The 26,761-nt window shown below is 45.8% G+C and overlaps 8 protein-coding genes across 8 annotated transcripts; 3 read left to right on the forward strand and 5 right to left on the reverse strand.

Moving 5' to 3' along the window:
* Positions 1 to 5,821: 5,821 nt before the first annotated feature.
* Positions 5,822 to 7,977, reverse strand: ATNIH1004_008137 (Zn(II)2Cys6 transcription factor; the record flags this gene model as incomplete). The annotated part of the gene is made up of 3 exons (XM_033572750.1): positions 5,822 to 6,600; positions 6,660 to 7,836; positions 7,888 to 7,977. 3 exons carry the CDS (start codon positions 7,975 to 7,977, stop codon positions 5,822 to 5,824), a joined length of 2,046 nt encoding a protein of 681 aa, XP_033423302.1.
* A 1,027-nt stretch (positions 7,978 to 9,004) lies between these two features.
* ATNIH1004_008138 (arrestin C-terminal domain-containing protein) lies at positions 9,005 to 10,356 on the forward strand (the record flags this gene model as incomplete). The annotated part of the gene is made up of 4 exons (XM_033572751.1): positions 9,005 to 9,099; positions 9,183 to 9,495; positions 9,553 to 9,993; positions 10,069 to 10,356. 4 exons carry the CDS (start codon positions 9,005 to 9,007, stop codon positions 10,354 to 10,356), a joined length of 1,137 nt encoding a protein of 378 aa, XP_033423303.1.
* Positions 10,357 to 13,036: 2,680 nt separating this feature from the next.
* Positions 13,037 to 14,326, forward strand: ATNIH1004_008139 (uncharacterized protein; the record flags this gene model as incomplete). The annotated part of the gene is made up of 4 exons (XM_033572752.1): positions 13,037 to 13,118; positions 13,621 to 13,729; positions 13,922 to 14,028; positions 14,103 to 14,326. The coding sequence occupies 4 exons, from the start codon at positions 13,037 to 13,039 to the stop codon at positions 14,324 to 14,326; spliced, it is 522 nt and encodes a 173-aa protein (XP_033423304.1).
* Positions 14,327 to 14,705: 379 nt separating this feature from the next.
* ATNIH1004_008140 (serine hydrolase domain-containing protein) lies at positions 14,706 to 18,775 on the reverse strand (the record flags this gene model as incomplete). Its single annotated transcript, XM_033572753.1, has 9 exons — positions 14,706 to 15,513; positions 15,577 to 15,841; positions 15,894 to 15,989; positions 16,044 to 16,597; positions 16,795 to 17,428; positions 17,488 to 17,768; positions 18,103 to 18,519; positions 18,571 to 18,642; positions 18,690 to 18,775. 9 exons carry the CDS (start codon positions 18,773 to 18,775, stop codon positions 14,706 to 14,708), a joined length of 3,213 nt encoding a protein of 1,070 aa, XP_033423305.1.
* Positions 18,776 to 22,198: 3,423 nt separating this feature from the next.
* ATNIH1004_008141 (uncharacterized protein) lies at positions 22,199 to 23,256 on the reverse strand (the record flags this gene model as incomplete). The annotated part of the gene is made up of 3 exons (XM_033572754.1): positions 22,199 to 22,340; positions 22,413 to 22,880; positions 22,934 to 23,256. 3 exons carry the CDS (start codon positions 23,254 to 23,256, stop codon positions 22,199 to 22,201), a joined length of 933 nt encoding a protein of 310 aa, XP_033423306.1.
* Positions 23,257 to 23,477: 221 nt separating this feature from the next.
* On the reverse strand, positions 23,478 to 24,266 carry ATNIH1004_008142 (SDR family oxidoreductase; the record flags this gene model as incomplete). Its single annotated transcript, XM_033572755.1, has 1 exon — positions 23,478 to 24,266. The coding sequence occupies one exon, from the start codon at positions 24,264 to 24,266 to the stop codon at positions 23,478 to 23,480; it is 789 nt and encodes a 262-aa protein (XP_033423307.1).
* A 132-nt stretch (positions 24,267 to 24,398) lies between these two features.
* Positions 24,399 to 25,425, reverse strand: ATNIH1004_008143 (uncharacterized protein; the record flags this gene model as incomplete). The annotated part of the gene is made up of 2 exons (XM_033572756.1): positions 24,399 to 24,961; positions 25,014 to 25,425. The coding sequence occupies 2 exons, from the start codon at positions 25,423 to 25,425 to the stop codon at positions 24,399 to 24,401; spliced, it is 975 nt and encodes a 324-aa protein (XP_033423308.1).
* Positions 25,426 to 25,825: 400 nt separating this feature from the next.
* ATNIH1004_008144 (MBL fold metallo-hydrolase) lies at positions 25,826 to 26,693 on the forward strand (the record flags this gene model as incomplete). The annotated part of the gene is made up of 2 exons (XM_033572757.1): positions 25,826 to 26,469; positions 26,528 to 26,693. The coding sequence occupies 2 exons, from the start codon at positions 25,826 to 25,828 to the stop codon at positions 26,691 to 26,693; spliced, it is 810 nt and encodes a 269-aa protein (XP_033423309.1).
* Positions 26,694 to 26,761: the final 68 nt, after the last annotated feature.

Genomic DNA, 26,761 nt, shown 5'->3' on the forward strand with positions numbered 1-26,761 from the left:
GAAGGAGGGGTGTAAAGAATGCAGACGTCAATCTGCACCAGGGAGACGACGCGAGAAAGAATGTAAAGAGAGTATAGCAACGAAAGAAAAGAAAAACGAGAGAAGAAAAGATGACAAGAAAGAAAATATAGAGTATTACAAAGACTGGGGACAGTCAAAATAATAAACGAGGGTAAGTTACCTCCATACCCGTCTGGGTTTGTGTTGTCGCCCTGCAGGCCATTATTCGGGCAGTGAATAAGACAACGGTCTATTACTGCCTATTGTCCAAGAACCATTCCATTCAATAGGTTGTGTTGGTTGTGCGGGTGGAGGTCGGCGCTTACCATGTAGTGCATGAGCCCGACAGCAGACCCGGCGAATGAGCGGCCGAGTGGAGGCTGCCATGAAGAGGAGCCTGGACAACCAAATTCCCCCATTCTTCACACAGGCTTACCAGGTGGGCCGGCGACAGGAACTTGCTGCATGATTGACATGCTCAGCCAGCGGTTGCCAAACCTGAAACATGAGGAACCCGGCCACAGGAAGACGATGAAACAGGAGAGGCCCATCTTTCAGGGTCCTGCTTTGTGTGGTGAGACATCTCATCGCGGTACTGTGGAGTAAACAGCCTACTCGAAGTACACTGCTGTAGTTGCCTCGGCTATTCATACACTATTGTGTGGTGATGGCCCCTTGTACCCCTATCCATAGTTTTATCCATCATCATCATGTACTCCGTATCCTCGTTATAGACGCAAGTCTCCCACCGCCACCCCTGGCAAATGTCACATTTCGGCGAGATAACCATCAGCCACCATAGCTCCGGGATGAATGCTGATCCAGGTAACCCATCCGAGAACACAGCATGGAGTTCCCCGCTGAGCGCTCCACATAGAATTGGAGAGTTTTCATCTACCTCGTAACCGTGTCCAGTAACCGTGTCCAGGCAACTCAGTGGAGAGGCAACCATGACAGGGGGCATTTTTTTGGGTGGAGATAGCAAAATACTTATGGGAATGGCATCGCTCGGCTTCTGTGGATGGAATGGGGATTCCAGGGATGTGGCGACTGGACGATCACTGCGCCAGTGATGGATGTGATTGGGATGGAGACAGAGAAAGACTAGACAGAGATGGAGAGACTCGTCGAATCCCAGGCGGCAAGGCAGCAACTCCCTGCCTTATTGAGCCTAGTATCAGTACCCACACCGCCTACCAGTTACGACCATCAAGAGACAATCAGACGAATAATACCAGGACAATAATAGCAACTGCAATAATAGAACAAAATTGTTGGAATGTTCAGGTCGGTGATTGGCCTTAACCCATGGACCTCCCATGGTCTGGCCAAATTCAACTCTTGAATTGTGTAGACACTACGGTCACTTCCTTGGATCCTTCCGTCCATCCGTCCTGATCGGGTCTGCGGGGCAGTTCCTTTCCTTACTCCTTACCCACTTGAGGCAGACATTTTCGGTATTTTTAAGGGGAGCGGATGCCGGCGGAAGGATTGTGTATAAATGAACATCCCCTCCTGTCTCGAAAGCTAAACTTTAGTTGTGATCATGAAAGGATTCAAATTCCGTCCCATATTCCCAATGGGATTAGATATTCCTGAGCGCCTTATATAGCAGCACTGTCATGTTAGGTGACGCACCCACACCTAACACTTGTCCTATAAAACAATCTGAGTGAACATAAATCAAATAACTGTAAAGACAAAATTAATATAAAGATTAAACATGTGAATAGTTGCAATATCGAAATACGGGTTAGCGGTAAGTTTTTGGCTGATACTTTGCTATACAAATATCATGCATTCAGCATCTACAGAGATGGTAATTTCTTGTAAGCTAATACCTAGGTATTAATGGATTATGCCTTATGTGACCCACAACCGTCTTTAATATAAAATCACGCTATGACAGTCTTTTCAATAATATTATTCTGTCATGATACTAAGTCACATTTCTTGGAGGTAGTGTTATGACTCGGTCTAGTATCCAACCTCTTCTCTATTATCGAATATACTAGGTAGTTGCAACGAGAATACCGAACATGAAGAAGGAAACAAGTCAAACGGGATGTAAAGGGCTGGACGTTTACCTTCTCGGGCCTGTTGTCCCTATTGTCCCTATTGTCCCTACGGGCCCTACAGGCCCTTTGGCGCCATTGGCCCTCGACCCGTGTCACGTGACTTTTTACTTTGTTTACCGCTTATTTTGTCGGTGAGCGGTATGGCAACCTATATAGACCATATACGTAGGTCCGCAGTCGATACTGGATCACGATCTGAACTTCTGAAGTACAGGGGGCCATCAGCATGTTATGTGCCAGTAAAAAAAAAAAAAAGGAGCTAAAAGTAGAACTCCACATCCGGAGCCGGCGCAGTCCCCGGATGTTTCCAAAATTGGATACAGTCTAGCTGAACAATTCCACTCAAATGCCTTACATCCTAACCAGTCAAAGCACCGTTATACCAAAAAATGAAGGCAAAGCAAGATTGCCGACGTAAATTTAATATCCCAAGCCCTTTTAAGCGATCTGTGATGAATATACTTGACCGGGTACATTAACCGGTCAGCTTGGTAAGATAGTAGAAGAGAATATCACTACATTTTATATCAAGATATTTTAAAACCTAATTTTTGATCTCTTCTTCTTCGAGTAGATCAAGATAATATACAGAACGCCCATAGATAGCTTTGCGTCACCGTGTACGCAGCTTATCGACAGAGATTCAGGACCCGAGCTTGGCCGATTCCCAACCTATCCTTGACACGATCAGTAAACTTATACATGCTGCTGAGGAGTGCTTCGGATGTGTTGCTGCCATGATCTGCAGGTGGTGTCTATGTCCCACTCGTAATTTGAAGCGAACTCCTAAAAAATCCCTCGTTTATCATTCCTTCTATCCCCTGGCTTAACGTACCGAGGACAATTCTGTCTCGCGTCCAACAAGGTTTCAACAACATTTTCCTAAATCTAGTAATAACGATTCATGCACGGAATGTCTCACTTGATACACGCCCACTGGACTCGCGTGACTATGCTGTTGCTCGGGCCAAAGCTATGAATAAATTTTAGTCAAGCGGGCAATAGTTGTCTGGCTTAATACCGATTAAATGGGCTATCCAGTAGCGTGCTTTTAACTTCGCTCGCTTGGTGGAGGCGTATCAGACCCCAATGGTACACAGGAACATGTTTCATGACACGTAGATATTTTCTGTCTAGCCCTCTATTATCCTGCTTCTTGTTATTCACTACTTGCCTAGTTATAAGTATATTTAGCGTGCAGGTTGGCTATCCTCTTAATGCGAGTTATTACTTTATGTATTTTAGTAGGTATGTAATAAAGGAAGTATAAAAGAAGTCCTGTCCTTAGATAAGAATATAACCTACTATAGCAGAGAATATTTCTTCCTACACATATAAATATAGCTATGTTGGTATGAGACATACAAAGCATAACGGTTCCTTCCGCCTACGGCCTCCAGGACCGCACGTAGTGTGCTTTTGGCGCTTTCCATAATCATGCCTTAGGTGATGCAGATGGACTGGCCCGGAGCGTTGAGGTATACCACACCCAGATGGTGCTGGGCCATGTGGTTGCGGCCCAAGTGCACGATCCGGTCGGGGTCCAGAATGTCTCGCCCGCGATGATGACATGGCCGAGCACACTTTTGACGGGGAGCTGGGCTAGGACTTGCTGCACGACTTAGGGGTTGTCATTTAGGAGCAACTTTGCTCGAAAGGAGAATTTCGTGTGGGGAGAGGAAGGTGATGTTGGTGACATTTTGTTGTGATGATATTAGTGTACCAGGTTCTGTTCTGTTATATCTATCTGATCTGCGAGAATGGATACGTGATATTACTGAAGATATAGAAAGTTTCGAGTAGCTTAGGTATTAATGAAACAGTTGCTAGCAGTGAAGCTATCCCATCGCCCCGCGTAACTTCCGAAAACGGACCGCGGCTGAAAAGATGTCGGACGTTGCAGTGTAGGAGACGTAGAACTTTCCTTCTCAGACTGATTAGGTCACTTTGTTGGCCTGTTTTGCATTACACAGTGCATTGTTTAACTGAATGTCAATCCTGATTTGGAGCTGGTTAGCCGATCGGACCAAATCGACTACCTTAGATCAAGGACGATTTTAGACATCCTCATCCGGTCACCAGTTTTCTCCCAGTAGTCCGTAGGTATGGAAGGGAAGCTGGGTATCGGGACCCTTGTTGGTAGCTAGGATCCGGCGCAACTTAGTGGTCAATAATTGCAAGAATGGGGAGGTAAATTGGGCTTGTCTATGTATATAGAAACAGAGTAGTTATTTCGAGTTATTGTCTAAGAGTACCTTTAGATGTGCTCACTTAGATTTAAAACCTGAAGTAATCCGGTGTAAGGTTGTCGCAGAACTAATACGTTCTGGAATCCCAGATATACTGTGAAATAAATCACAAGAAGCTGAATTTTTGATCACAGTGAATAGGCAATGGTGACTACAATCCAACGGATTAGGCTGCGCTCCAGTGCTATTTAAGGCTGTTAGGTGCCAGAGGGTGATGCTCCCCTGACCTAGGCATGTATCTGCTTTTGGAACACCTGCTCAGGCTTGTCCTTTAAACTCCAGTGCTGCTTTTTCAGATGCCGAGAAAGATTTCCGGTCGAGCTGTGCCGGGTGCTATCTGTTGCGTAAAACTATAGTGTTGACATCGAATCAGGTGCTTTTAACCATTTACTTAACCCTTTTTATGCTTTTCTCTATTATCTAGAATTGTTATAGTAAAATCAGCCTAAATCTAGGCATTGTGCTTGGAGAATTTTCTAGCATCTGTATTAGGATTATAACTTGGTGCCTCAGTACAATTTTGCGAAATTAAGTCTGAAGGTTGGATGTCAGTCACTTCTTGAGAGATTAATGGTGACAATTAAAAATCAGAAAAACCAGAAGTTGTAGCGGTTAGAGCTATTAAGGATATAGTAAAAGACAGAGCTTGATCCTACCAGCGTAGAATACCTAGGTGTAGTTTACCAAGTAGTTAGCATAAATAAAAGAGGCTGAAAATAAGAGAGATCTATGGGAAATAAACATCATTTCTTATGGATCGCGTTCGTGTCACGTAGTTAAATCCAAAGTTATGTATAGGGATGGCTAACTAATAACCGCGTTATGAAAACAAAGGGATGCGTCGAAAGCCATCGACGTGACATTATATAACACAGATATCTGTGTTGAGCTCTAGAGTGGAGCGGCAACGACGAATCCCACTGTGTTCGTGGCGAAGATGAACAAGACAACGGCGTAGCTGATTGAATGATAGGACTCTAAGTATGGGAGCAAAGCTCCTAGGGCACTGTCGTTTAGAACATTCCCAAGTCCCATCATGTAGTTGCCTAGCCAGAGAAACTTGGAGATGATGGTTGTTGGTGCTCTTTGTAGCACGCTGCGCTCACGTCTAGCAGTGAAGGGCCGTCAGAATGGAAATATGTGAAGCCGATCTCGGGGTCGCGATTGTCGCAATCTTCCTGTTCATTTCTAGAAGGAGGTTGAGAATCTGATGGGGAGTGGACTGGTTTCAGCGTGCGCGACATGTGGTTGAAAACTTATGGACCAGAAAGACCAGACTCAGTAGGGAACAGAGAGAACTAGGGACAAGCAATGCAAGGAGCCCTCATCACCTGGGATTTTTAACGGCAAGGAGACATCAGATGATTGACCGATCGTGATTGATTATATACACCGCAGGGTGCATTGTATCAACAGTCCGTCTATCGAGGTATGGACAGGATCAGGATCAGTCTATTTCAAACTGCTTGGGAATCCTCCTCGGAAGAATGACATCTACTGATAAAGACCGGAGTAATCCAAGCTACCCGAATTCCTTGCCACATCAGAGTGCATAAAGACTGGACGGGTCGACCCTTTGGGGATATTAATATCCAGGAAGTTTCCAAGAAAATTATCAATACCCTCAAACATGGGGTCCGCTGTAAAATTGCTCCAGTTATCATGGTCAATATTTGCGAAGTCAAATGACAGTGGGTTAGTTTCAGCCAAGAGTGCCTGGTTCACAAGTCGTGCTTGAGATTCAGTCGCTGCGGCTTCATCCATTGGGCTCGCATCGGAATAGTCGCCCCTAACAGAACTCGGTGTTTCAACATCACAGGGGAAACTGGCCAAAGTGTTTGGGCGTGCGGTTGCATCTTTCTCTGAATAATTCACCATTGCAGAATTCTGATTCGCTCTTTCAGCCATGCGATGTATACCGTCCAAAGCACGTTGCCCAAGCCTACTCATGACCTGTGCCGACCACCATGTCTGGCCTAAGGCTTCGAGACTCTTATAGAAAGTTTGAAGGTGTCGCTTTGCTGTGTGCTGGGTACTCGGGAGTTGACACCTCTTTAGTTGCTTGTATGAAATCGAGAATCCTAAGGATATTGCGTATGAAACTACTGGTAAAGGTAAGAACTTTCCCATTTCACACATTTGCGTCAACGTTGCCATGCGATATACAGAGAGGTCTTGCCTTAAGTATAAGGTGTGGGCTCGCGGCAGGTTTTTCAGACCCCAAGCCCGCGAGGCCAGAACAGCAATGGCATGATACGCCAGTTCGAGAAACACTAAAGAGTCCTAGGTAAGTGCCAATCTCAAGAGCCGAAATGCCTTTATGCCTACTTACACAATTGTTCTGATGACATATTCCATCCGTTGCAGCTGTCAAGCACTTCCTCGAATCTTGGGATCTCGGGCTTGTTTCCATTGACGGGCGTGTCCAAGGTCGGCCGGTACACAACCATGACCTCCCCCATCGTGGATGCCAAAGAAAGCCAAACTCTAAACGGCGCTTCAAATAGGTCAATCACGTCCGTGAGTTGCTGCCCTATATCTCTGTCGTTGCTTATCAATGGCCTCCCGTGAATTGCGGCGTTCCAGCGGTCGAGACTCCACAGACACCAAAACAGAGCGACAAGTGATATTTCATTTTGTGCTGGTACACCTTTTGTCAAGTGCAGTCCTATCGTGTAGGCATGGTGAATAGCCTGCGTCAGGTACATGGAAGCATCCTCAAAACTCTCAGGTCCCGGAGCATGCAAACTGAGCAAGGCGAGGACTTGTATCATTGTCGCCTTTTTTCTCTCTCTTTTCATTGCCACAGCGTGAGTTAGGTCATCGTAAAGAAGATTACTGAAAGTTTCGAGGGGAACAGTGTCGGCACGATCAGAGAGGAGAAGAAATGGCCGGGCCTCGTGATGTTTTGAGGCTACAAGGCATACTGCCTGCAGAAGATAAGGAGAAGCGGTCCCTTCTCTAAACAGTGTTCGAAAGTCATACTCATCGATTAGCGGTAGAACCGGATGTATATGGCGGAAATAGACATCAATTAATCCCTCCTGGCTCTGTCGTGTGGGAAGGAGAGCGCTACTTCGCTGAAACTCCCGGAGTTGAATCTCATTCGATAATAGCCTTCCATTTAAAGTGCCCTCTCTATCTTCAAGAATTTCATCCTCATCCTCCAGCCACTCACCAACGTCACTTTGGTGAGCACGGCCGCGAATCAGTCTCGTGCTTGCATCATTCATGAAAAACACAACCGGGTTTAGATCACCGATGAAGCGGTGCGTGAAAATATTTCCAGATGTCCGTGGTGCATTGTTTCCTCTTCTGCTTGGCTGGACCCTACTGGGTCTTTGTTCATCGTGTGGTCGGGGCTCTCTCATTCTACTGGTAGCAGAAGCCAGCTGTGAGGGCTGTAACCCATGGCTTGCATTCAGAGTGTGATGGATGAACTTCCTGTCTCCACGGGGTAGTGCAGGGGCAACCCATTCTCGGAGTTTTTCCTCATGGTGACATTTTTTCTGAAGTCTCCAATGAGTTTCCAGTTTTTCTTAGTTAGAATGTGTACACACCTTTCGCTTACGGCAAGCATCACAGGCGATAGGGGTATATTTGCGTTTTGGCGTTTTTCCGTCTTGGCTGATATGGAAAGTCATCTCCATGATGGCGGATTACTCTTGAATCAATGAATCCACAGATTGGTTATTCTAATATAGCATAAAGAAGCAATGATGAGTGTTTGTGGTAGATCCCTAAGTAGTAAATGTGGTAGGTCGAAGTGTTAAAACGAGCGAGTCATGCGTTTTTGATTTCTGCTGACTGCAAGCCAACAATAATTTAGTGTGAGGTAATCATAGCCTTAGAAATTGTGCTAACTTAGAAGTGAGTCATGTTCAAAGATTGCTAATAGGATTGATGGATAGTTGAAGATTCTTCTGGTTTGGGTAGTAATGGCGCATTCAGTGCGGCACTTGCAACTCTTTTTGTTGTGGGATTCCGACCCTATTTGGGAGCTTCCCGACATTGACGGCTGCTTATAGGGCAGTTGAGTAACCGCAGATCCACAATGTCAATACTTACCCTAGAAGGTATCCTCTTGGAACAATTGTTTATTACACTGTACAGCAGCACGGTCGGTATATATAAAATAAAAAGATTCTTTCTAAATACCTTTTGGCAGTGAACCCTACTAGAATTGTTCACTTTCTGTCGATCTTGTATCTGCACCCACATTAACACTTTTGTCACGGCATGATACTGGGTCAGCAACTGGATTGCATTTTGACGAAGACATCGCTTGAAGAACTCGTGAACAGAGTGACGTGAGGTCGTAGCTATCTACAGGCGGTGAGGGGTGGCAGAGAACCCGAATCCTGACAACTTTGTATTATGTTATGCACATCCATGTGCGGTGGTTACTTGCCTATTATGGAAGTTCCGCCCTATTACCACAAACGGTAATGTAAATAATCTAGACCATATAAAATAGTTGATACCCGCAATGAAAGAAAGACTTTTAAGTATCTTAATAGAATAAATAATCATATCGACAACTGTAAGTCGAGTAACCTGTCCCGACTTCTCAATGTTCAACCAAGGCATAATGCACGGTGATCTAAGGTTGGATATCCTCCAAAACACTTCCTATAAACCATCTAACATCCATCTTATCAACAGGCTAGACCAATCATGCATATTCATTTCATCCGAATGCCACGCAGACTCAAAGCCTTGCATATCCGGCAGGTTTCTTATTTGCCTCTCCCAAACAACAGCAGTCAAAGGTATATCAGTATCACTGAAAGGAAAAATCAAACTGTTTGTTCCCTTCTCCAACGTTTTCCCCATTAATATCTAATCCAGATAGTCCGTACAACGAAGGCATCCTTTTTAAATCCTCCCGTGAAACAACGACCTTCTCACAAAGTCAAACCTTGGCTGCATCAAAAAAGCTCAGTTCATTCACCTTACCAGCAGGAAACTACGAATTCGCGTTCGAAATCCCTTTGAAAGGAAAGTTCATCGAGACCATAACGGGTCCAAACCATGACTATCACTCTTATCAAGTTTATGGAGTCATTGAGAGAAACTGGAGTAAGGACTTCATCGTATCGCAACCGATAAGGATCTATAAGTCTTTTGAATTGGAACAGGATGATATTTGGCTCCCAACCCCTGCTGTTCGTTATGTCTCATCGCCTAGAGATTGCAAAAATAAGCTAATGAATGTTTAACAGTTAATCGAGAACCAATGGCATGAAAAAGTCCAATACACTGTCTCCATTCCTGACGTCAATATCCCTTTCGGATCGACCTTTCCCGTGGAATTTTGGATGGCTCCGATGGCAAAGGGTCTCAAACTGGGCGCAATCACAATCGAGGTTCGAGAGAAACATAACCTTAAAATAGCTGCTTCGGCGGCATATTCAGCACACTGCGGCGTGAACTTCTTTACCTCAGCGGAGGAATACACTATTTTCAGTGAACGATATGATGCAGGCAATTATGTGATGTTGGGGTCGGAACTTCTTAATGTTGAATGGCGGGTAGAGAAAACCGTCTGTTTGCCACGAGGGTTTGAGGCTTGTACACAGAGCGTGGATTCGAAGAATATCAATATATGCCATATGTTGGCGTTTACAATTGAATTGCACAATGAAAATGGGAGCTTATCAAAGGTATGTTTTTCCCAGTTGGTTTCAGTAATTGAATAGCTTTATGGGCCATATCTTCATAAACTGACTACTATATAGATCCAAGGAACCTTCCCAATAAATATTTTCATGTCACCACGCACCATTAGCAAGAATGCAGTCGTCCACATTCTCGACCTTCAGCAATTTCAAGCAGACAGGAACGCCGGTCCTCCTTTATATGGCAACCATATAGCCGATCTACTGCTATCTGAAAATCCACATACTTACGAATATCACGCCGGGGGCCCAACGATCACGCCACTTGATACATCGTCCGTCGAATATAGAGAACTCTGCTCTGTACCCAGTTACGAGACAGCCATGAATACGACGCGGGCTATCTAGCATCGGCCACCTCAATTGGCTACCTATAATAATAACCAAACTTGACTCACGTTATTACGAGTATTCCATTTTACGATATTGAATACCAGCATGGTTCTCTTATCAAGTCTGGGTTCGTCATAAGAAAAAATGTCGATGGTCAAAGGCGACACGGTATAGTCATACCGCATAAAGAGCCGATAGGACTAGAAGCGCAGTGACAGTACAAACCGGGTAACAAGCCCTAACTGCAAATTGAGAAAGGCACAGCTCAAGGTGGCCATTCAGATGGAATACGTACAAAAGCAATAGTCTATAGTCAGATGTAATGGCGCTAAGTTGATCTTTGTAATTTATAAGGTGGTCGAAGATAGCTTAAGGGTGAGGAGAGCGCTTATAAAATTTCCCAAACTTTCAGTTCAATATTCAAAAGTTTATCGTAACGTTAAACGGGCAACATTATTCATATAACAGCTATGCATAAACCGAATAAGGCTAAATGCAACCAGAGAAGAAAAGTCCCAAGTAAATACAATAAGGAACCATGCACTCTATAAAAACTGCCACAACCTAACTGACCTGATTGCCATGGTCACTACTTCCACAAGATACAGCTCAGTGGGCAAGCAAAGGCTATCTAAACTGGGACGTCCGCTAGGATTGTCTCGTCATCGGTAAAAGCAATTACCAAGTGTATAGTATCACCCCAAACCGACTCCGATTACTTATTGTCTTCGCAACGAAGAATAGAGTATCATTTTGGATAGTACCGGCACGGTTATGGGCAACAAGGTAAATTGATACCAGATTTCTTCGAAACAATTTCCCTTTCTGCCTAAGACTGTGTGAAAAGTGCGGTGCGATTTGGTCTGATGTGCGAGAATTAGAAATAGAAGAGTTTCAACATTACTCATTATATCTATAGGAAACTAAAAGCCAACGGTGCCGCAGCGGCTTGTACTTGCTTTGGTAACGGCTATAGGTAGATTTTCTGTAAATGGTGGAGGCCTGAAAGACAGCGGACCGACGGCTGGCTTGCGCTTATGGTCCGTGAAAGAGGGTGTCGAAGACCGACCGACTGTTGAATGCGATGAAGTGGTTCAAGAAGGCGCCCTTGTTCACACGACCCGTGGAGCCATAGATCTCACGGATGGCTTCTATCGAGACAATGGAGTCCTGCGTCGGTGCAATGTAGACGACTGGGCCGTATTGTTGGTGCCGTGCATGGATCTGCTAGCCGTGGTATCCTTGTACTTCAGCAACGGCGATCCCGATCCAAAGAAATTTATTTACCAATGGACAAGTGATATGGCCTAGTGGCGTACCCCAGATCTATCAAGTTAAAAAAGTAGGCCAGGATGATAGCACTCACACTCCCTATCAGCAGGGGAAATAGATCGTACTGAATGCATGCGCGAGCATGCTGTGTGCTAATATTTAGACTGAGTGCTAGTTAACTCCCTTACATAAGTCTGAATATGTTTCTACATTGGCTAAGGAGATGACTGAGGAAACATGGTTGTCAATGCTGATGTTTACTCCACGTGTCTATCCTTCCGGTTACAGGCATTGCGACATCTGAAGGTCCGATATCTATAACCATCACTAAAATAGCACTACTACTTCTATTCTACAATCAACCAGAGAATCTACGCTTTACTGGGTGACTTAGACTGGTACTTTCAAACTGAGGACACTTCCGGTGAGCCTCACCCTGGTGCCAAGCGGACGCTCTATCACTAGTAAAACCGTTGTATGCGTTGGTAAAGTGGATCTATCACCGCAAGTCTAGGCCCCGGACATGGTTGAAGTTGGTAGACCGAGTGTGTAACCTGGTTCATTGATTGGGTAGGACGGTGTTCTCTTCTGGAATTGATTCCAGAACACTGCAACAAGAGTATCAATGACTAGGAAATGGACATACATTGTACATTATTCAATCACTTCTTAGTTCTTTTGAAAGTTCTTCTTCTTGCTATTTTATTTAATTTATCTATTAGTCTTTTTAAATCTTTTGCATGGTCTAACCGCTTCCTCGGAGTCAAATATTTTAAATTTAGCCATCAGGTATCGGTGTTGTTATACCTAGGGATGAGGATGATGGCCTATTACGTAAAGAATTTCAGTCGGAAATGCTCCATTTATTCTAGAATATAACTTGTAGTAATTAATTTCAAGGGCACGGAGCAAAAAATAAATAAAATAATGTAGCCCAGAGATATCCTGTGAATCTTCTTCCCTGACAGTCTCCATTGATCCATACATTTTCTCCACTATGGGATATCTCCTCAAACCTAATGACACTGTCGATCTATCAATATTGGGAGTGACGCTTACTAACGGTTCTCTACTCCGTATTTCCTGCCAATATCTTTGTTCGCTGGCACCATGAACACCCGGAGTTATTGAGAGCAATGATTGGCGACTTTCACCATCGTGACTCAGCATGGCCTTGTTCACATGTACAGTACTACTCCATTCCATCTTAGCCGTTAAAGGAAACTCCTGGGATAAAGAGTACAATTAATAGGAGTCGCAGAAACTTTTCTCTATAGCTTCATTGTCCCCATCCTGAGCTATGCTCAAAGTCCGTCTATATATCAACCGGTCCTACACGCAGTGGTACACCACCTGCTTATTAGCTCTGCATGGCTTGATAGCTCTGATGTCTGTACCCATCATCGCACATTTTGCCAGCAAGATGTCTAACCGCAAGATGCCCCGTTTGGCCTGTCTTGCCGGGTCTCTGACGGGTAGCTCCATAACCGCCGCCGCGCCGTGGGGTAAGTCTCCTGGTCTGAAAATATACATATTTAAAGATAGGTTTTAACCGGTAAAGTATGGACGCTCTTCCTCGGGCCGAGCAATTCAAGGGGTTGCTGGATCGGCAACATGGATTGTGGGATATTGCGACTTTGGCGGATATCGCGGGCCACGAACACGGGGAAAATGATAGGGATGACCATTTCCTTTATAATCGTGGGACTCATCACAGGATCCATGGTTGCTGGAATACTGCTGAAGCTATTAGGTTAATAGGCTGCCTGGTCGGCTACTCTGGCTGTCCTCCTGCTGGACATCATCGGTTGTCTTTTCATGACCGAGGAACCAAAACTTTTCTCCAGTTCTGGTCCTCTCGCAGTGACTTCATCCACCTTGCATGTTTCGCATACAGTAGTCGGACCACACGACGAGGATAAGACTTCTACTTTGCTTCCGTCGTTGTCGAATGGATACCAATCTTTCCAGAGGAATGACATCCCAAATGACATCTCAGACTCCCAGGCGCAGCCCTGGGATTCTATCGTGCCATGATCCGAAATATCCCGGTCTTTACGGAGGCAGCCAATGTCTTGCTACTGCATTCGATCATCTCCGAGTTTGACACCACACTGTCACTCCATCTTCGCAGTACTTTTCCTGGGATAGCTTGTCCGTGGGACTAGTATTCCTCACCCTGCAACTCCCACAGGTGACCTTCAGTCCCTTGATTGGCTGGCTCCGGGAACCGGATTGGATATCGTTATCTCACAGCGGCTGGTTGAGTTCTCATGGCTTTATTGCTGTGGCTTCTTGATGTTCCTAGCCGGGATAGCTTTGACTGGACCCGTCCAGAGACGCATGGCAAGGTCATCATGGCGTGTATGGTGAGAATTGGAGTCGGTTCCAAACTTGGTCCGAGGTGCAGGAGCGGTACAGATGACGAGTATTCCTTCCTTCTCTCATTTTGCTTCTGGACTACGGTGCTAATATGATTCTCACAACAGTGGCCGTGATTAAGCTGCAGTCCAAGGACCCAAACGTGTTTGGCGAACATGGGGCAAACTCCCGGGTCTTCTTGATCGATGTCTCCTTCAATCTGGGACTGATGTTGGGGCCTCTGCTGTCTGGGTCCCTGACTGAGGTCTTTGGGTTCTACTATTCGTGCGGTACATGGGGTGAGTGGTCCTTTCAATCAGCCCAACGATTCCGATTTTCTGATACGTCTTAGGTGTAATATCCCTACTCCTTGCTTTCTTAACATTTCTTTTCTTTGACAGTGGTTTTCCAGCTCGACATACCGATTAATCCGTTCAATAGACCGGTTGGACTAGATCGTTTTAATAGAAATACACTAGGGTGCTATAAATAATATACTTAGTAAAAAATGTAATACTGTAATAGTAGCTTTATAGAATAGGGGAATCTGAAAACTAGAAGAGATATACATACCGTACAGAGGGATAAGAACTAATTACATGTCGACTATAGGCGGATAAATACGGGACGGAGAGCAGATGTTGACCACCGGATCCCAATACATGATTTATGCTAAAACTAATCAGGAACACTACTACTGAGATGTACTGTAAGTTGCAGTTCCTCACCAATTACCCCTCATTGCTCTGCCGCTGCAGAGTTGCTTCTAACGCCGGAACCTCCACATTCACTGCTGCGCCATACTCGTCGACTTCAAATATAAAGTCGTCCAATGAAGCACCATTGTACTTAAGCTTGCCAACATCCCTCCACGAGAGGCACGTGGAAGTACCACCATCAGCAAAGTCTGTCATGTCCTGGAGCACAGCCTTGAACGTTTGCTTAGAACCAGAATTGGTCCTGGAGACCAAACCGGTTGGATACAGTCTGATGCTGAGATCGTCGGACTTGGTAATGCCAGATAAAGAGGCCAGTGTCTTCCTGAAATCGTGACCATTGCTTGTAAATTCCTTGATGAACAAACCAGGAAGCTTATCAGCCGAAATAGTCAACGATGAATTGATATGAGGAGCTTTATATAGACCACCAAAGTTCAGCGATGCCTGTTTGGTTGATGTCCCGATCAAAGTCCCAAGAAGTACATCGGAGATGATATCGGCATGAGCATTTAAATCAGGACTCGAGATGCTATCAGCTGCAAGGATGGCAAAACCAACGTTGTAATCGGGCACGATACCGATATATGAACTGTACAGACCGATGTTACTATAGTAGGTATAGACATCGACCATAGAAGTGCTAGGATATTTTCCACCACTGTAGATAATCCAGGGGTAACCAAGCGAATTGGCCGGATTGGAGGTGTGAGAGACGGGCTTCAGCCATCGTCTAGTTTGAGCGGGAGACAGAACTGTCGATTGCAGAATTGCCTTTCCGACGATAGAAAGGTCAGTGATGCTTGAGAACATTGACAGCGCCCTATATACATGGTGTTAGACAGCGTCTGGGCTCGTGATGTTTGCATTCTTGACCATGACTTACGGTGACGCTCCACCATATGCAGTTGTCCATCCACTTTTCTTCTCATTGGCCGGGATAACACCCAAGGAAGATCTGGATGGTGTGGAGAGACTTGTTCCATTCAGACCCAGTACTTTGATTATGCGATCCTCTAGAACGTCGCCGAATGGCTGCGCTGTAATTTTCTGTATAATATAGCCCAGAACCTCGAATCCCATGTTCGAATATAGCGGTGTTGTACCTGGAAAGGCTGTTGGTGTTTGCTGGGATAGACGGGATAGTGCGTCTGTGGTGAATATAAACATCCATACGGGCATGTCTATGGAGGGAGGACATACCGTTGTAAGACATTGAGGTGCAGAGAGGAAAAGATGCAGTTGATACTGGAAGGCCATCTTCGGAATGCACTTCATCACTCGGCTCACCGATGCAGGCTATATCATAATGTTAGATTGTCCGCTGAACAAAGGCAAAGTATCAAGTCTTACAATCTCTGGGAATGCCTGCCATATGACTTGCTAGTTCTCCAACGGTAATCCCATCCCACTGGATATGTGGATTGGAAGGCTGCGTCTTATTGTCTCGCTGGTATGTCGCAAGTTCCGGAATGTATTTTGCAACAGGATTATAGAGGATATCGTCACCGGCCACAGAAAGCAGCGTCAACACAGTAAATATCTGGGAAAGTCCACCGATGCGGTAGATGCTGTTTTCATCTACAGTACGGATTTGACTTGATTGTTTCAAAGATGGAGCAGTGTAGTGGTAATCAAAAAAGAATTCATTGTCTGAGCCGGCTCCCTCGTTGGTGGAGAATAATGCCAGGCTAAAACTTGTTGTATTGGGGTATGTAACTCCGTGGGACCCGTTGCCTTCTTTATTTTGACGTTCGAGCTCTTTCGAGAGATTGTCCAAAGCAGAAGATATGTCCTTCGAACTTGGGTCTAATTTGAATGGAGGGAAAGATGGTCCGAGCAGCGGGCATGGAGTGAAGGCAATTGCTGCAGAGGTCAGAAGCCAAGCCGAAAAGAAAGTAGGATAGCTAGAGAAGGTAAACATTTTGGCAAGTTCACTAAAGAAGCTTGTGCTTTTGTGATCTCAATAACTTTCTTGAAATCTTTATATACCATGCACCTCGGATCGGAGTTATCTATCAGGAACGGCCCAGATTTGGCCCCATGAGCGGGCATCGGATCGGAGATGTTCACTCAAAATTGTAACAGCACTAGTGCTGCCTACAGATTACCCATCATCTGGTCCAAATCTGCCGTCCAAAAAAGGTCTGCAAACTCATTGTCAAGGTCAATGTTGGAAAACATTAGAGCTTCTGATAGGGGGCCAGGAATATCATCAGTATGTACTTCATCGTCAGCTATTGTGTTCATATTATTTTGTGACTGATGAATGGAAGGCGCTGCAGCCCACTGACTGACTTCCTTATCAAGCCAGCTCTGGACCCGAGATACTCGCTCGGCGAAGTCAAGGAAAATGTCATGTTGCTCGTCCACTTTAGAGGTAGATAATGTGACTACTCGTTCCTGTACTTGTTTCATCGTATCTAACCAGCAGGATGCATGCGAGGGGAGCACCGATTGGACTCTTGTGGCTTTTATTGCAATAATGAGTTTATATGCAGCTAGCATAGAAAACCCCATTTGTACCCATTGCGTATTGTTGAATGTACGCTCTGAACTAGATGGAAGTGAAAGATAATACTTGAATAATGACTCTGCGGCAGCCAGTCCAGCAAATAGCATTTCCTCTGGCTGTATTGATAGACTGGAACTTGGTTCAGACAGATGTCCAGCTACTTTGGCGACACCGAGCTGATACAGAGAAAGCTGTGCTGTGTGGAATTGTATAGTAAGAAAGGCTATGGAAAGAAACGACAGTTAGCAGAGAGATATTTTTCCTCTCAAGATCGCCACATACAGCTATCATGTAGATCAAAAGGTAAACTAGCGCGAAATGATTCTAAATCGGCTTCGAGACTGGCAGCAAATAACTCCGCTGCTGAGCCTGAAAAGTCCAATTCAGGCCCATATTTTGAGCACAAGCGATCGATTTTCTCCATAATACATTGCAAGCGAATACTATAAATAATGAACCTATCATGCTCCCCTTCATTCCTCTCGTATAGGGATTTGCAGCACTCGTTGAGATATAAATGAATACTAGGAAAGGTCGATGGTTTCTGTAATAACATGGCAATCCTATAATTAAAGCTTAGTCAGTCAGGGCCGTAATATTAGTAAAGGAAAGGAAAGGCCCACGTTGAAGATAAATAATAACATCCGGCGATTGCTCTTTGTTCATCGCTGCCCCAGGATCTCCGAGTGTATGTCTGGTCAAGAGGGGAACTGGTAGACTTGAATCGGAGGGCTGTCTTCACTTGTTGAGTCCGTGGAGGTCGGTCTAAACGGAGCTCAACAATCAACCCAATGGCCAACTGTAGTAACTGGGTGTAATGGCGTGTCTTTTTATGGAAATGACTCCTGCAAGAAGCTGTTAAGTTCCAGACACTTTGATTTGTAGGTCGGGGATTACCATGCGAGATAGACCAACAACCCCTGCAGCAGCTCAAAAGAAACCTCCCCGTTAATGACCAGTCGAGTGGCGATTTCTTCTTTCACCTCCTTCCCTAGCTGCTGTTGCAATGGGATATTCACGTACGACGACGATGCAAGTACGACCAGAAATAAGAACGGCTTCTCCCGACGAATCTGTGCCGCCGATACTGAACGCGGGATAACCACGAAGGGGAAATGTATGATCATCTTGTTTTTGAAGATTTCAACAAAAGACTCGGCATCATCCATGCCCAGAAGGTGTCGATCGATGACATCTTCACGCGCTGTAGGAATGTCACTTCCAACTGATGCAGCTAGGCGGCTCACAGAGGATGGAACTGAAGGCTGAGTGGATGTAAGTTCTTCAATTCTTGCTTCGAGAGCCTCAATTTGTCTAGTGATTCAATCAGCCACGTCAGATGTCACCCGGACCAGGATAACTGACTTGTCTTTTCTGAAGCCATCGAAGCGACGACCGGTCTCCCGGTACATACACGATTTATTCAAACGGTGACATCTACGACGATGTTAGAAAGCAATACATCTGGACCAGAAGATACATACCGATCACAGGAGGTTCTAGTCTCTGTGCTGTGGACACATCGCACCTTGGAGCGGGCACAGTTCTGGCAAGTCTTAGATCGAGGCATGAGATATTATTTTCTCTATGATGCCCACAGCTTATACAGAAATATGCATAAACAATAGGCTGGGGTTGTAGCAGTAGTGAAATGAAGCGAAAGCCTAAATCTCCCGATGTGTGGTGCTCTCAATGCATCCCATGCCTAATTGGGATTAGTTTTATTACATATCACAGCGCAAATTCTGTGAAATTTCAATATCTATAACTATATGTTGTGGAACTCAGGGAAATGGGTGTAGGGAGCTATTCTATCAGCTACAGGCCAACTAGCCTAATTAGGAAGTAGATGTCATTCAGTGGAAACACCAGGAATCGCAGTATCTCAACCAACTGAGCCTACTAAGCGGTTCCCTATATTCTCATTGAGGTGTTCACTAATTATCTAAAGGATTCAGGGGTTGAATCGATCGTCAGATACTCCGCACCGCCAAGTCGGGCGGATTATCCCCTAACCCGTAGGTTTGCTGCCTTTTAGCGCAGTTTTTCTGCCAGTGGGTCGTATTTCCGACACGTCCCTCCATCTTCAGTGCACGCACCTCTTCTCATACAGATTGAATCGTTATGAAATACCATTTAAGTGTTAAACACTAGTTTATAAGCTATTTACATCTTTCTCTCCAAGTGGACTTCTTGGTAGATGGAAGGCCTTCCAGCAATCACTACCACCTGGCTTACACAGCGGTATACTGCATATTTGGCAGATAAAATATGTCTGTCTTGCCCGTAGTAGTTTCTGGCTAGGTTGCTTCTTAATTTGAAGCTTACACCATGTACAGTACTGCTTTTTTCCTGAATGAATTGGTTTATGTTGCTCTTCTGGTCCCGGATTAGGCTTGCATTCATGCTCATGACGGCCCTGCATGAAAAGAGCTTTATATAAAGCTTCACGAAACTCTGCATGGGTTAACTGAGGCACTTGGCGCTTCATACGCAGTATATGGCTAATGCGGTATGCATTTATTACTGCTGTATCAAGGCACCAGTAGAATAAAGGCCACCATGAACGCCAGGCCTTGCGGTGAGTCTCATATGCAGCACGTAGTTGATTTGCAATATCTACCCCGCCCATGTGATGATTATAATCATCAATTAGCCAAGGAATCTTGAGTTTTGCAGTTGGCTGTCCACTAAAAGGCTTGCGGGCAGTCGCAGCATTGGTTGAAGTCTTAGCGGGACGTTTTCTTATACAAGGAATCCAGTCATCATCTTTATGAACTGTATAAACTGTAGATAAAGCTGTCACAGTATTGTTATCCTGCCAAGCAACGCATAGAGTCTTATCCTTAATATCAGCATATAGGGAATTCCATTCGCTTGTTAAAGTTGATTCCTTTAAGACAGCCAAGGTAGGATGGAATTGTGGTGATACTGATGGACGGGTTGTACCGCAAGCTCCGATACCTTCATTCCGTAGTCGTTTAAAGAGATTAATGCTTGTAAAGTAGTTGTCAAGATAGACTGTATAACAGCCTGGTTCTTGAGGTAACTTTTGTAATTGTTGATAAACCATTGAACCAGTCATTGTAAGGCCTTCTTCCTTAACTACTTCAATTATTGACTTTGCACGACTTGCCCAAATCCAATACCAGACATATCCATGATCTGTCAAGGCATATAGCTTATACCCTTCTGAAATTGGCTTATTAGGCATCTTATATGTATGTAAAGAACGCCCAAAACAGCAGATCATTAATTCGTCAATAGCAACAGAGTCCGAAGGCTTGTAATATTGAGTACAGGCCTGGCGGAATCGGCCTACTAATGGCTCTACTTTGTGCCACCATAGAGAATCTAGGATAGCTTCATTATATAATGCTTCGTCCTCAGAGTTTACAGGCTCAAAAGCATTCACACGCGGGTCGGATATATGAAGAAATCGCTGGATTTGCTCAAACCGGGTTTGTGAAATATTCTCCTGGAGCCATTTAAAAACAACTTCACCTGGCCGCCAAAAAGAATCCACTGGCAATCCTCCCCAGGCGCCCATATACAAAATTGCCGCAAAAAAGGTCTTAATATCCCCAGGAATTGTAGGCTTCCATGGGCGACCTCTATGTCCAGCATTGTGCAGCTCAGCATAGAGATTTGTATGCCTTGATATTATAGTATAAAGATCTTCAGGGATAAAAAGACAGAATAATTCATAGGGTTCTATACCAACACCAGGCGGTAAAATAGGCTGTGGAGAGAGACGTCCTTTCATAATCAATGGCTCGAATATCACATTTTCTGGAGAAGGCCACTGGGCAAGTAAATCTGGCACTTCGTCAATCTTTGGTTTCTTTCGTTTCTCTAGCTTCCTTGGTGGGCATTTTCTCTTTGGCGCACGTGAGGTCTGTGAGGTCTGGGATTCCATAGTCAGTGTTGCACAGTAAGATAGAGGGCAGAGTAGAGAGCATACTGGGGAGCGCGTAGTAGAGCGCGTAGTAAAGCGCGTAGTAGAGTATTTAGTAAAACATGTAGTATCTGATAGATCAGAAAGTAAGAAAGTGCGTGAGTATATTGGGAAATGAAGCCAATGGGCACTTATGTCAGCAAGCGGTGAGAATACTGACCAGTCAGAGAGTAGTATATTAATTACCGCTAAAAGGCAGCAAACCTACGGGTTAGGGGATAGTGTTTCCGTAACACTATATATAGAATCCAAAATGGGAATGGAAGCTTCCCTCAAATCTGTCAACCACAACGTTTCCTGGAGAATTGAACAGTTCTGTTTGTACCCTAACCGAATCACTACTTACTATCAGAATGGTAAAATAGTAGGATAGCGAAAGCGAAAGTTGGTAAGATGGCACACCTAGGAGGACCTACAGTATATACACCTTTGTGTTTAGCAATTACAACAAAGACCAGCAGATAAAGAAGATTACCTCGATCATCCGGAACGAGATGAAAGCTTTTAGGGCCCAGTTCACTGGGGAACAAGGACTGCTACAGGTTACATTCCTTCATTCTGGGGGAACGGCAGCGGAGGGGCCATCTACCGCTACAGCGTACCTCTGGCGCCAGGGCGTTGATCATACATATATCACCATGCAGTGGGAAGACAAATGGTTGAAGATGGATATGAAGTGTTTCCCGGGAAAGTTTAAGAAGAGGCTAAGGCCATATTCTCAGCACGTGAAGGCCGTCGTCATCAATTTTGCCGATAGAAAACTAGAAGCAGATAAGTATGAAGCAGCATACTATGGTCTACATGTCGCCAGGTTGAAAGGAATCAAAAAGTATTGGGATCCGATAAACTTTTTCAAGTGGCAGCAAGGTATTACGCGTCCAGAAGAGACATCACCTGTTCAAGCTATAGCCAGGAGTCTCAATGAGTTCGCGCGTATGGAGCCTAAGGTGAAGGAGGAAGTCTTAACACATCATGGTATATGTCCAGCAGAAATGATATTCCTCTACTCATATATCCTGAGTTATTGGTGAAGATCTAGATCTTCGACTGTTTCGGCCGTCTTCCCGTATCAACTTCTGTCCACCAGGGGAAATTTGGGGGAGCATCTTCATCAAGACTCGCTTTGAAATCTGGCTTTCGTTTTTCGAAGAAAGCCTGAACTCCTTCTTTCTGATCCCTATAAAGTCAGAGCATGATCAGTATTTACATTAGATAAATCTATTAGTATAGATAAACGAAGACAACATACCTCCCACTGAACATATGATACAGCACCGCCGAATCCACCAAGTGAGTCTCCTCTGCGGAACCGGGATTCCGCCACATAAGCGACCGACTCAAATACGACGCCATGGGACTGACATTCTCAGCGATTTCAGTCGCCAATTCCAACGCCCTCGACACCACCTGTTTCGGATCCGGATATGTCTCTGCGAAAAGCGACCCGAAATGCGACGCTGTCGGCGGGAAAACACCCCCAGTAGTCACCAGATACATAGCATTCGAGTACCCGATCAAACGAGGGAGAAAGAAAGACGAGCTTGATTCCATGGTCAGACCGCGTCGGGGGAAGACGAATCCATACTTTCCCTTGTCGCACGCGATACGAATAGCCGCAGGAAGAGTCATGGTCATGCCCAATCCGACCGCGGAGCCCTGCATGGCTGCGATGGTGGGTTTACGGCATCGGTACATGGCAAGAGCCAGACGCCCTCCACTGATATATGAGATGAGCATGTGTTAGAAGTCTAGGAGGAGGCTTGGACATACGTATCGCGATGATCCACTGTGCGTTCTTTCTCCATGCCCTCGAATCCGCGCTCGAGGTCGGCGCCCGCGCAGAAGATCTTGCCTGCGCCAGTCAACACGATGACTTTTACGCGTTCGTCCACGTCGAACATGGGGTATATCTTCTCGAAGTCGTCCATCATCTCGTTGGTGAATGCATTGTGCTTTTCTGGGCGGTTCAGCGTCACTACCACGACAGGTGTTGCCTCCGGGGCGCCCGCGGGGTGATGTGAGACCTGGACATGGGTCAAATGGAGAGTTTCGTAAGATTTGGGGATGTTAATTGGGGTGGGAGATGGAATCATGGTTCTATCCTGCTGTAAGTATCTTTATATCTGATGTATCTGGTGTATCTAATAAATATATTGCTGTTATATATGGGGTAATATCTGGGGTTTATATACTGTGATAAATCAGTTACATCACATGCTCGGTTCTCAAGATTAGAATATCGATCGATCACTAATCACAGGATCAAAAGTGGAGTCATGAATAATTCATCGAAATAAATATAGCTACAATAATCTTACAACTTCGAAAACATGGCCTCCCTCTGAGCCCTCACATCCAACTCCTGCGTCCAGGTGCTTCTCGGCTGAGTATACAGGTACCAATAAACACTGGCTAAATCCTTCGGCTGCATAAGATATCTATCCTTCTCATTGACCTTATCCCCGGCACCCTCCTTCTCCCATCTCTTCCTCACATACTCACCGATGATATCACTCTCGACCGGTCCATCCACAATCACATGCGCCGCATGAATGCCCTTTTCTTGAAACTCGCGCGTAATCATCTGTGACAGAGCCCGTAGACCAAACTTCCCCGGAGAAAACCCACCTAACCCGGGACTCCCGCGCACCGAAGCCGTAGCACCAGTGAAGAGGATGGTCCCGGCACCGGCTGTAAGCATATCCGGCAACACGCATCTGGAAGCATAGAAAGCTCCGAACAGGTTGATGCGCACGAAACTGTCGAACTCCTCGGAGGGTGTCTCCAGGATATTGCGCTGACGAAGACGTCTCGACCCGGCATTGTAAATCAGGACATGCACAGGGCCAAGGTCGGAGCGGATATCGCTGAAGGTACAGATAACTGTTTTTTCATCGCGTACGTCGGTGACATAATATTTGGCGCGGTTGGAACCATACTGCGCGTTGATCGAGTCCTGTATGTCGCGGAGTTTAGACTCTGTGCGGGCGATTAACGCGACGGTAAAGCCTTGCGCAGCGAAGTGTCGCGATACAGCTTCGCCAATGCCAGGACCAACGCCGACGACGGCGAGAACGGGTGTTTTCTGGGGGTTCAGAGACATGGTTGTTGTGTTGTGGGAAGTAGTGAGTAGCGAGGAGATGTTTTTTATAAGGTTGTGATGACGTGAATGCAGCCGAGGTAGATGATTAATCCAGTAAACTAATCACTGATAATATCCAATAGCTATACGATCTCAAGAAACAACATTTCTCAACTCCAACTGCTGATCCACAACATCCTGCACCTGCTCTTCCATGCCTTTAAACGACATGCCTAGTGCCTTCTTCGCCTTAGCCGCGTCCACGGAAAAATTCACCGAATCCGTAGGCTCCCATTTCACTTCCAGCTGAGGATACTTGGACCGCACGAATGCATGCAGCTCGACCAAGGATCTCCTCTCCGCAGCAAGAAGATACGACTCGAATCCTTTAATCCCATCATTCAGCGCCCGGACATGCGCACCCGCAACGTCATCGATATGCACGCCCAGGAACTGTTCCATCAGCGGTGTCTCCGATACCAAGGTCTTGAACAGCAGTTCCGGGGTGCCTGATATCTCGTTCGGAGATTCCTGGATGAGACTGCGTCCGAAGACAAAAACCGGATGCAGAGTGACCACATCGAAGACTGGACGGTGATCGCGAACAAAGTCCATGGTTGCCTTGTAGGACGCGAGTTTGCTAGCGTGGTATTGACCCATGGGATCCAGCGAGGGGACCGTTTCCGGGTCAACGGTATAGTCGATGTCATTGTTTTCTACACTATTTCAGCTTACTTTCTCATATAGCAAGTAAAGAGGGGGTCATACCACGGATAATAGATACATTCCCTACCTTCCCCAGTGAGACCAACGACACAACCGAGGCAGTAATCACAACCTTCCTGATAGAGGATACCTTCATGGCCGACTCGAGAATTGACACCGTGCCTTGCACAGCGGGAGTCAAAAGATCATTACTTCCGCTCGAAGGCAGTGGAGACGCCAGATGCAGAACATATTGCACGTCCTGGAGACACGAATCGTAGCATCCGGACAGGGTCAAGTCCGGTACGATGTCAAATTCGAACTTCCCCTCGTAGTTAGCGAAAATGCGACGGATTTTGTCTGCCTGTTCGGGACGACGAATGGCCAGACGGACGCGATACCCCGCCTGCAGGACATGCAGGGCGACTTGGGAGCCAATGAAGCCTGTGACTCCGGTGATGAAGACCAGAGACATTTTGCAGACTGGATAGAATATACAGGATACTGCATACCCAGGGTACGAGGATATACATGACTCTATTTAAATACAGTGAGAGTCAACCTTCTGCTGACTAATGCAGGATCTCTAGTTAATTATTAAGAATAAAACAAATGTAATTAATCGATATCATGTTCAATAATCAATATTCCAAGTGGAGAACGACCCAGTAAGAAACCGCCCCATGAGCTTAATCGATCCATCCATGAAGGATTCATCATGATTACTGATCTACCCCCGACAAATCTCATATCCCCGCACTCCACGCGATATAAAAAGGGGGATGTTATAGCCGCACCCATTCAGGTAGAGCTACATCTCCCTAAAAACAACAGACCATCTTCCGCATTAGCTGTCTATCATAAAACAAACCACCATGTCACTCCGCTCCGCTGTCTACATCGCACCTCCGATCCCCTTCCAGAACCCAGGGAAGACAGGCCGCCAGGGCCTGTGGTCACCTATCTCATGTACGCTGATCTACTCCGCCAAGGAGGCCGTCCTGGTCGACACGCCCATCACGATCAAACAAACACGGGATCTAATTGCCTGGATCGAACGAATCGCACCAGGTCGAAAGCTATCATACATCTACATCACGCACGGACACGGTGACCATTTCTTCGGATTGCCACTTCTGACGCAGAGATTCCCTGAGACACAACCCGTCGCCACGGAGGCGACAGTACGGCACATGCGACAGCAGATCGAGGAGAAGAATTTCCACGCACAGTGGGGGACAAGGTTCCCGGGTGAAATCGCGCAGCCATTTGTACTAGCGCAGCCATTGCCATCAAGCAACGAGTTCACACTGCAGGGAAAATGGACAATGCGGGCGATTGAAGTCGGACATACGGATACGTATGGTTCCAGCGTGTTGTGGGTGGAGGATTTGCGACTGGCAGTGTGCGGCGACGTGGTCTATGGACAGGTGCATCAGATGCTGTTTGAGGCGAATACGGCATCAAAGCGCGAAGAGTGGATCCGCGCCGTGGAGATAGTCGAGGCGTTGGGCCCGTGGTATGTGGTGCCGGGGCATTGCCAGGAGGGGGGAGATCATGGGACTCTGGCATTTGAGCAATACAAAGGAGTATATTCGCGCGTTTGGGGAGGTGCAGGGCAAGGCGAAGTCAGCTCGCGAGATTGTGAAGGCTATGACTGAGCTGTATCCGGATCGGTATAATACGGGGGCGTTAATCATGGGTGCGATGGGTGCGATGCAAGTGAAGGAGTCGAGAATATAAACCTCCTCACCGGGTATTGCATGGGATATGCCATACGGATCGACTCATGTGCTATAGTAGAGGTAAAT

This window comes from Aspergillus tanneri (assembly GCF_003426965.1).
Source record: "Aspergillus tanneri strain NIH1004 chromosome Unknown AapTan_6_pilon_pilon_pilon, whole genome shotgun sequence".
In the NCBI taxonomy this organism is placed as follows: domain Eukaryota; kingdom Fungi; phylum Ascomycota; class Eurotiomycetes; order Eurotiales; family Aspergillaceae; genus Aspergillus; species Aspergillus tanneri.